This window comes from Bombina bombina, chromosome 5, assembly GCF_027579735.1.
Source record: "Bombina bombina isolate aBomBom1 chromosome 5, aBomBom1.pri, whole genome shotgun sequence".
Taxonomy (NCBI): domain Eukaryota; kingdom Metazoa; phylum Chordata; class Amphibia; order Anura; family Bombinatoridae; genus Bombina; species Bombina bombina.
This window is the reverse complement of record NC_069503.1, coordinates 1,141,041,752-1,141,052,224: the sequence shown is the minus strand read 5'-3', so window position 1 is coordinate 1,141,052,224 and position 10,473 is coordinate 1,141,041,752. Positions and strand designations below refer to the sequence as shown.

At 38.9% G+C, this 10,473-nt stretch overlaps 1 protein-coding gene across 1 annotated transcript in view; it reads right to left on the bottom strand.

Moving 5' to 3' along the window:
• Positions 1-252: 252 nt before the first annotated feature.
• Positions 253-10,473, bottom strand: part of LRRC24 (leucine rich repeat containing 24) — a 516,058-nt gene continuing 505,837 nt past the window's right edge. The window contains exon 6 of the mRNA XM_053715436.1: positions 253-1,784. Within this exon, the coding sequence (XP_053571411.1) occupies positions 778-1,784 (1,007 nt within the window). The 3' untranslated portion in view covers positions 253-777. The remainder of the gene's footprint in view (positions 1,785-10,473) is intronic.

Below are 10,473 nucleotides of genomic sequence, written 5' to 3'. Positions count from 1 at the left end.
CCACAGTTAGCACGCCACTCGTTAATTAGACCTTAGTAACTGTGCTTGATATCACCCAGAAAATAGACAATAAGAGGACAGATTATTATAATTAAGAATTATAAGTTTCCAGTTGTTGTTATTTTTTTTCCAATGTATATATTTTTTTGTGGATAGAAGGGTTCGATACATCAAGAAATTAAACCATGTAGTAAACATTTTAAAATAGGGGATATATTCTCACCAATAAGAAAAGAAAAAACACAAAAGGAATAAATGTAAAAATATTAAACAAATCAAATATATTTTATATAAATACTAAACAAGAAAAAAGGAAAAGTGTGGAAAACCTGTACAATTATTCTATATGAATATAATTTGAATGTGTAACAATACAGAATTTAATAGATTTTATATTCATCAGGAAATGAATTTCTTATCTCAAGTTATACCACCCTGTTCTGAGCTAGGGCGCCTTGCGGAGCACTGTCTGAATAATTTATTCAGGGCTATTTCCACAAGGACCTTGTCATCTCTGCATTTATTTTACATCATTTTTTTTTAATTCCATGTAGTGTTTCTTAGAGTCCCATTCACTGCCTGAGCATTATCCAAAGAGCAATGCTGGTTTCTCCAACAATAAAGTGTTGAGTCAAATGTAAAATGAGTATTAAGTATAGAAAAGCTAAACAGTATGAAAATTGCCGACACCGTGTGTATATTGCCTCTTGGCCTACACCATTCGTCTCTCTCCAATCACAGCCCTAGAGGTTTTTTGTTTGGTTGATACGTTATGATTTAACAGTGTATTTCATAAGCAATCTGCTGCTGAAACAGAAATCCTTGGTTTAAAAATATGTCATTAATCTGACGCTCGGCTTCTTCCTCTGGTGTCTGTGTTCCCTGGTCTTGCAGTTGATCTGCCAGATCAGGTAGACCATTAAAACTACTCAGACCTTCTGTGTCTTTATAGGTTGGGAAATGGGCCTTACTTCTGTCTATCACAAACATCTCATGGCCACGTTCGTCCCTGTATTCTTCCAGTTGGGCGAAGGTGGTTGGCCCATCAGAGTAGTCATTGACATATAAGATATTCTCCTCATTCTTGGATTTTTTTCGCTTGTGGTGCTTTCTGTAGATCATAAATATGAGGAGTAGGGCAGTGAGTGCCAGCAAAGATATCCCAATGGCAATTGCTGTTTGAGTAGCCATACTTAGGGCATTGAATTCCATGCTTTCCATATCATATAAAGGTTCTTGGCTTATATCTACTGAGGTGTAGGACCGAGATTGCTGGTTGGACAAGTTGACAGTCAAATGGAATAAAACCTTTGCAGTTCCTCCAGGATTAGATGCCACACATTCATATTTACCAGCATGGGACATGGTAATATTGTTCAAAAACAACATGCCACTACCAGTGTCAGAATCAAACTGTTCCCCCACACTCCTCTCACTCAGCTCAAATGTTTTACTGTTGGTAGACTTCACATTAACCCTGGGTGGGCTGCTACGGGCATGTGCAACCTTTCTCCAAGAAACCAATGGTTGAGGGTATCCTGTTGCTCGGCAGGAGACTCTTAGTTCATCCCCTAGACGAGCTGTCATCTCCATGGGATCCACAAGCACCACAGGAGGGATACAAACAAGGCTATTGCCTGAGACATCCAAAAGGCTTTGGTGAGACAACCTTGGTGGCTCTGAGCAGATTATTTTCTTGTCTAATGAACTTAGGAGACGTTTACCTTCTTCTTTTATCCAGGATCTCAACCAATGAAGAGCACAGTCACATCGCCAAGGGTTTTCTAGAATACAAAAGAAAAACTAGCAGTTACTACACCACTACATATATACACATGTCTCTCCAATAGTGGTACCATATAGCATCTAAACTTTAACATGCCCCAAACAACTTCAGTATATATGTGTCCACATATAAGCAGTAATGATCACACAGCTCTAACACAATTATTTTCCAAGGAATTGCATTAAAGGGACACTGAACCCAATTTTTTTCTTTCATGATTCAGATAGAGCATTACATTTTAAGCAACTTTCGAATTTACTCCTATTATCAATTTTTCTTTGTTCTCTTGCTATCTTTATTTTAAAAGTGGGAATGTAAATCTTAGCAGCCAGCCCATTTTAGGTTCAGCACCATTGATAGCGTTTGCTTATTGGAGGCTTACATTTACCCAGCAATAAGCAAGCATAACCCATGTTCTCAACCGAAAATGGGCCGGCTCCTATGCATCACATTCCTGCTTTTTAAATAAAGATAGCAAGAGTACAAAGAAAAAATGGTAATAGGAGTAAATTAGAAAGTTGCTTAAAATTGCATGCTCTATCTGAATCATGAAAGAAAAAAATTGGGTTTAGTGTCCCTTTAAATTAATCCCCTTGCAACAGTTGTTGAATAATGCAGAGGTTGAGCACTCACAGAAAACAGATGCCGACAATTCTAATCCTAGATTAAATATTGAAGGTTTTCTCCTGCAGTTTTTAGTTTTATATACTGGTGACGCTATAGAGGACAGAAACTGAGATTACACTGTGACAATGAGTGTTTGGTGACAACAGTGCAGGGAGCAGCATTAGGACTATCTTTTGCATTTTTCTGTGATAACTACCTTGCTAGGGAGAGAGTGAAATGTCTTTGTCATTAGCTTGATATTATTGTCATACATCAACATGGGACATGTATCTTATATGTGCACCAGCGCTGATAAACAACATTTATTTTTGTGTGCTCCCAAATCTGCAAAGCTCTATTTAAATGTCCCTAGAAAGTTTGTTTTGCTGTTAAAAAGCTTAGCGACATTTTTAAACTCAGTTCTTCATTAATCCCTTAAGGACCACAGCACTTTTTCATTTTCTGTCCGTTTGGGACCAAGGCTATTTTTGAATTTCTGTGGTGTTTGTGTTTAGCTGAAATTTTCCTCTTACTCATTTACTTACTCATTTACTGTATATACCGTTTTTCTCGCCATTAAATGGACTTTATAAAGATACCATTATTTTTATCATACCTTATAATTTACTAGATTTTATTTTATAAAATATGATAAAAAAAAGAAAAAAACACACTTATTCTAACTTTGACCCCCAAAATCTGTTACACATCTACAAGCACCAAAAAACACCCATGCTAAATAGCTTCTAAATTTTGTCCTGAGTTTAGAAATAAATAAATACAAGTAGCACAACATCGCCTAACATTGTGGCCGCAGACCTGAATACGATCTCCATATTTATAAAAAAGCTGTCAAAAAGTCGCGCACCAAGTACGGGGCAATGAGCAGTGGACTGTTGTTAACTAACAGTCATCAATCTTGCGTCTATTTGGCTTTTTACAAATTTTATTTATACCCTGTCACTAAACGCCGCCACTATACTAAAATGTTTAACCCCTATCCCGCCACTCCCGGACCCAGCAGCAACTAAATATAGTTATTAACCCCTATGCCGCTGCTCCCGGAGCCCACCGCAACTCTAATAAATGTATTAACCTCTATCCCGCCGCTCCCGGAGCCCACCGCAATTCTAATAAATGTATTAACCCCTATCCCGCCTCTCCCGGAGCCCACCGCAACTAAATAAATGTATTAACCCCTAAACCGCCAGCCCCCCACATCGCCATAAACTAAATTAAGCTATTAACCCCTAAACCTAAAAACCCGCTAACTTTACATTAAATATTAACTCATCCCTATCTTATAATAAATTTAAACTTACCTTTAGAATTAAATTAAACTATATTAAACTACTAATTAACCTACCCTAACTACACTGTGTGCAGAATTATTAGGCAAATGAGTATTTTGACCACATCATCCTCTTTATGCATGTTGTCTTACTCCAAGCTGTATAGGCTCGAAAGCCTACTACCAATTAAGCATATTAGGTGATGTGCATCTCTGTAATGAGAAGGGGTGTGGTCTAATGACATCAACACCCTATATCAGGTGTGCATAATTATTAGGCAACTTCCTTTCCTTTGGCAAAATGGGTCAAAAGAAGGACTTGACAGGCTCAGAAAAGTAAAAAATAGTGAGATATCTTGCAGAGGGATGCAGCACTCTTAAAATTGCAAAGCTTCTGAAGCGTGATCATCGAACAATCAAGCGTTTCATTCAAAATAGTCAACAGGGTCGCAAGAAGCGTGTGGAAAAACCAAGGCGCAAAATAACTGCCCATGAACTGAGAAAAGTCAAGCGTGCAGCTGCCAAGATGCCACTTGCCACCAGTTTGGCCATATTTCAGAGCTGCAACATCACTGGAGTGCCCAAAAGCACAAGGTGTGCAATACTCAGAGACATGGCCAAGGTAAGAAAGGCTGAAAGACGACCACCACTGAACAAGACACACAAGCTGAAACGTCAAGACTGGGCCAAGAAATATCTCAAGACTGATTTTTCTAAGGTTTTATGGACTGATGAAATGAGAGTGAGTCTTGATGGGCCAGATGGATGGGCCCGTGGCTGGATTGGTAAAGGGCAGAGAGCTCCAGTCCGACTCAGATGCCAGCAAGGTGGAGGTGGAGTACTGGTTTGGGCTGGTATCATCAAAGATGAGCTTGTGGGGCCTTTTCGGGTTGAGGATGGAGTCAAGCTCAACTCCCAGTCCTACTGCCAGTTTCTGGAAGACACCTTCTTCAAGCAGTGGTACAGGAAGAAGTCTGCATCCTTCAAGAAAAACATGATTTTCATGCAGGACAATGCTCCCTCACACGCGTCCAAGTACTCCACAGCGTGGCTGGCAAGAAAGGGTATAAAAGAAGAAAATCTAATGACATGGCCTCCTTGTTCACCTGATCTGAACCCCATTGAGAACCTGTGGTCCATCATCAAATGTGAGATTTACAAGGAGGGAAAACAGTACACCTCTCTGAACAGTGTCTGGGAGGCTGTGGTTGCTGCTGCACGCAATGTTGATGGTGAACAGATCAAAACACTGACAGAATCCATGGATGGCAGGCTTTTGAGTGTCCTTGCAAAGAAAGGTGGCTATATTGGTCACTGATTTGTTTTTGTTTTGTTTTTGAATGTCAGAAATGTATATTTGTGAAAGTTGAGATGTTATATTGGTTTCACTGGTAAAAATAAATAATTGAAATGGGTATATATTTGTTTTTTGTTAAGTTGCCTAATAATTATGCACAGTAATAGTCACCTGCACACACAGATATCCCCCTAAAATAGCTATAACTAAAAACAAACTAAAAACTACTTCCTAAACTATTCAGCTTTGATATTAATGAGTTTTTTGGGTTCATTGAGAACATGGTTGTTGTTCAATAATAAAATTAATCCTCAAAAATACAACTTGCCTAATAATTCTGCACTCCCTGTATTATTCTAAAATTACATTAAACTATATTAAACTATTAATTAACCTACCCTAACTGTTATACTAAAATTACATTAAACTAAAAATTAAATTAACTATATTACATATTTAAAAACCTAATCCTACTCAAATTATTTAAATCTACTATAAATAATTACTAAGTTACAAAAAAATAACAACTAAGTTACACAAAATAAAAAATAAATGATCAAATATTTAAATTAATTACACCTAATCTAATAGCCCTATCAAAATAAAAAAGCCCCCCCCCCCAAATAAAAAAACCCTAGCCTACAATAAACTACCAATGGCCCTTAAAAGGGCCTTTTGTGGGGCATTGCCCCAAATAAATCAGCTCTTTTACCTGTAAAATAAAATACAAACACCCCCCTCCAACAGTAAAACCCACCACCCACACAACCAACCCCCACAAATAAAAACCTATCTAAAAAACCTAAGCTCCCCATTGCCCTGAAAAGGGCATTTGTATGGGCATTGCCCTTAAAAGGGTATTTAGCTCTTTTTCAGCCCAAAGTCCCTAACCTAGAATTAAAACCCACCCAATAAACCCTTAAAAAAAACTAACACTAACCCCCGAACATCCACTTACAGTTTTCGAAGAGCGGACATCCATCCTCATCCAAGTGGCAGAAGCCCTCCGCGAAGTCGGCAGAAGTCTTCATCCAAGTGGGCCGAAGTCCTCCTCGAAGCCGGCAGAAGTCTTCATCCAGATGGCATCTTCTATCTACATCCATCCGGCGCGGAGCGGCTCCATCTTCAAGACATCCGGCACAGAATATCCTCTTCTTACGACGACTCTTGCAGAATGAAGTTTCCCTTTAAATGACGTCATCCAAGATGGCGTCCCTTACATTCCGATTGGCTGATAGAATTCTATCAGCCAATAGGAATTAAGCCAATAGGATTGAGCTCACATTCTTTTGGCTATTCCAATCCTATTGGCTGATTGCAACAGTCAATAGGATTTTTTCCACCTTAATTCCTATTGGCTGATAGAATTCTATCAACCAATCGGAATGTAAGGGACGCCATCTTGGATGATGTCATTTAAAGGGAAACTTCATTCTGCAAGAGTCGTTGTAAGAAGAGGATGCTCCGCGCCGGATGTCTTGAAGATGGAGCCGCTCCGTGCCGGATGGATGAAGATAGAAAATGCCGTCTGGATGAAGACTTCTGCCGGCTTGGATGATGACTTCGGCCCACTTGGATGAAGACATCTGCCGCTTGGATGAGGGTGGATGTCCGTTCTTCGAAAACTGTAAATGGATGTTCGGGGGTTAGTGTTAGGTTTTTTTAAGGGTTTATTGAGTGGGTTTTAATTTTAGGTTAGGGACTTTGGGCAGAAAAAGAGCTAAATGCCCTTTTAAGGGCAATGCCCATACAAATGCCCTTTTCAGGGGAATGGAGAGCTTAGGTTTTTTAGATTAGGTTTTTATTTTGGAGGGTTGGTTGTGTGGGTGGTGGGTTTTACTCTTGGGTGGTCTTTGTGTTTTTTTACAGGTAAAAGAGCTGATTTCCTTGGGGCAATGCCCCGCAAAAGGCCCTTTAAAGGGCCATTGGTAGTTTATTGTAGGCTAGGTTTTTTTTTATTTTGGGTGGGGGGGCTTTTTTATTTTGATAGAGCTATTACATTAGGTGTAATTAGTTTAAATATTTTATAATTTATTTTTTATTTTGTGAAACCAACGACTAGATTAAGAGTTCTGTGGCCAAAAGGGTGCGTTAGCTACGCATGCTTTTTTTCCCCCGCACCTTTTAAATACCGCTGGTATTTAGAGTTCACAAAATGGCTGCGTTAGGCTCCAAAAAAGGGAGCGTAGAGCATATTTACCGCCACTGCAACTCTCGATACCAGCGGTGCTTATGGACGCGGCCAGCTTCAAATGCTCGTGCACGATTCCCCCATAGGAAACAATGGGGCTGTTTGAGCTGAAAAAAACCTAACACCTGCAAAAAAGCAGCGTTAAGCTCCTAACGCAGCCCCATTGTTTCCTATGGGGAAACACTTCCTAAGTCTGCACCTAACACCCTAACATGTACCCCGAGTCTAAACACCCCTAACCTTACACTTATTAACCCCTAATCTGCCGCCCCCGCTATCGCTGACCGCTGCATATTATTATTAACCCCTAATCTGCCGCCCCGTACACCGCCGCAACCTACTTTATCCCTATGTACCCCTAATCTGCTGCCCCTAACACCGCCGACCCTATATTATATTTATTAACCCCTAATCTGCCGCCCCCGCTATCGCTGACCCCTGCATATTATTATTAACCCCTAATCTGCCGCTCCGTATACCGCCGCAACCTACATTATACCTATGTACCCCTAATCTGCTGCCCCTAACACCGCCGACCCCTATATTATATTTATTAACCCCTAATCTGCAGCCCCCAACGTCGCCTCCACCTACCTAAAATAATTAACCCCTAATCTGCTGACCGGATCTCACCGGTACTCTAATAAATGTATTAACCCCTAAAGCTAAGTCTAACCCTAACACTAACACCCCCCTAAATTAAATATAATTTAAATCTAACGAAATAAACTTACTCTTATTAAATAAATTATTCCTATTTAAAGCTAAATACTTACCTGTAAAATAAATCCTAATATAGCTACAATATAAATTATAATTATATTGTAGCTATTTTAGGATTTATATTTATTTTACAGGCAACTTTGTAATTATTTTAACCAGGTACAATAGCTATTAAATAGTTAATAACTATTTAATAGTTACCTAGTAAAAATAATTACAAAATTACCTGTAAAATAAATCCTAACCTAAGTTACAATTAAACCTAACACTACACTATCAATAAATTAATTAAATAAACTACCTACAATTATCTACAATTAAACCTAACACTACACTATCAATAAATTAATTAAATACAATACCTACAAATAAATACAATTAAATAAAGTAACTAATGTACAAAAAATAAAAAAGAACTAAGTTACAAAAAAATAAAAAAATATTTACAAATATTAGAAAAATATTACAACAATTTTAAACTAATTACACCTACTCTAAGCCCCCTAATAAAATAACAAAGACCCCCAAAATAAAAAAATGCCCTACCCTATTCTAAAATTAAAATAGAAAAGCTCTTTTACCTTACCAGCCCTGAAAAGGGCCCTTTGCGGGGCATGCCCCAAAGAATTCAGCTCTTTTGCCTGTAAAAAAACCCATACAATACCCCCCTAAACATTACAACCGACCACCCACATACCCCTAATCTAACCCAAACCCCCCTTAAATACACCTAACACTAAGCCCCTGAAGATCTCCCTACCTTGTCTTCACCATGCCGGGTTCACCGATCGATCCAGAAGAGCCTCCGATGTCTTGATCCAAGCCCAAGCGGGGGCTGAAGATGTCCATGATCCAGCTGAAGTCTTCATCCAAGCGGGAGCTGAAGAGGTCCATGATCCGACTGAAGTCTTCTATCAAGCGGCATCTACAATCTTCTTTCTTCCGGATCCATGTAGTTCATCCCGCCGACGCGGAACATCCATCTTCACCGACGACTTCCCGACGAATGACGGTTCCTTTAAGGGACGTCATCCAAGATAGCGTCCCTCGAATTCCGATTGGCTGATAGGATTCTATCAGCCAATTGGAATGAGGTAGGAAAATTCTGATTGGCTGATGGAATCAGCTAATCCGATTCAAGTTCAATCCGATTGGCTGATCCGATCAGCCAATAGAATGCGATCTCAATCTGATTGGCTGATTGGATCAGCCAATCGGATTGAACTTGAATCTGATTGGCTGATTCCATCAGCCAATCAGAATTTTCCTACCTTAATTCCGATTGGCTGATAGAATCCTATCAGCCAATCGGAATTCGAGGGACGCCATCTTGGATGACGTCCCTTAAAGGTACCTTCATTCGTCGTCTAGTCGTCGGAAGAAGAGGATGGGTCCGCGCTGGAGGTCTTGAAGATCAGCCGGTCGTCATCGGATGGAAGAACATAGAAGATGCGGCTTGGATGAAGATGTTTGCCGGTCCGGATGTCCTCTTCTGCCCGCTTGGATCAAGACTTCAGCCGGAGGATGGATGTCTTCAGCCCCCCGCTTGGGCTTGGATCAAGACATCGGAGCCTGGACGGATCGCTGATACCCGGCGTGGTGAAGATAAGGTAGGAAGATCTTCAGGGGCTTAGTGTTAGGTTTATTTAAGGGGGCTTTGGGTTAGATTAGGGGTATGTGGGTGGTGGGTTGTAATGTTGGGGGGGGGTATTGTATGTTTTTTTTCCAGGCAAAAGAGCTGAATTCTTTGGGGCATGCCCCACAAATGGCCCTTTTAAGGGCTGGTAAGGTAAAAGAGATTTTCTATTTTAATTTTAGAATAGGGTAGGGCATTTTTTTATTTTGGGGGGCTTTGTTATTTTATTAGGGGGCTTAGAGTAGGTGTAATTAGTTTAAAATTGTTGTAATATTTTTCCAATGTTTGTAAATATTTTTTTATTTTTTGTAACTTAGTTCTTTTTTATTTTTTGTACTTTAGTTAGTTTATTTAATTGTATTTATTTGTAGGTATTGTATTTAATTAATTTATTGATAGTGTAGTGTTAGATTTAATTGTAGATAATTGTAGGTAGTTTGTTTAATTTATTTATTGATAGTGTAGTGTTAGGTTTAATTGTAACTTAGGTTAGGATTTATTTTACAGGTAATTTTGTAATTAGTTTAACTAGGTAGCTATTAAATAGTTATTAACTATTTAATAGCTATTGTACCTAGTTAATATAATTACAAAGTTGCCTGTAAAATAAATATTAATCCTAAAATAGCTACAATATAATTATAATTTATATTGTAGCTATATTAGGGTTTATTTTACTGGTAAGTATTTAGCTTTAAATAGGAATAATTCATTTAATAAGAGTTAATTTATTTTTTTAGATTTAAATTATATTTAATTTAGGGGGGTGTTAGGGTTAGACTTAGCTTTAGGGGTTAATAACTTTATTATAGTAGCGGTGAGGTCCAGTCGGCAGATTAGAGGTTAATAATTGTAGGTAGGTGGCGGCGACGTTGGGGGGGGGGCAGATTAGGGGTTAATAAATATAATATAGGGGTCGGCGGTGTTAGGGGCAGCAGATTAG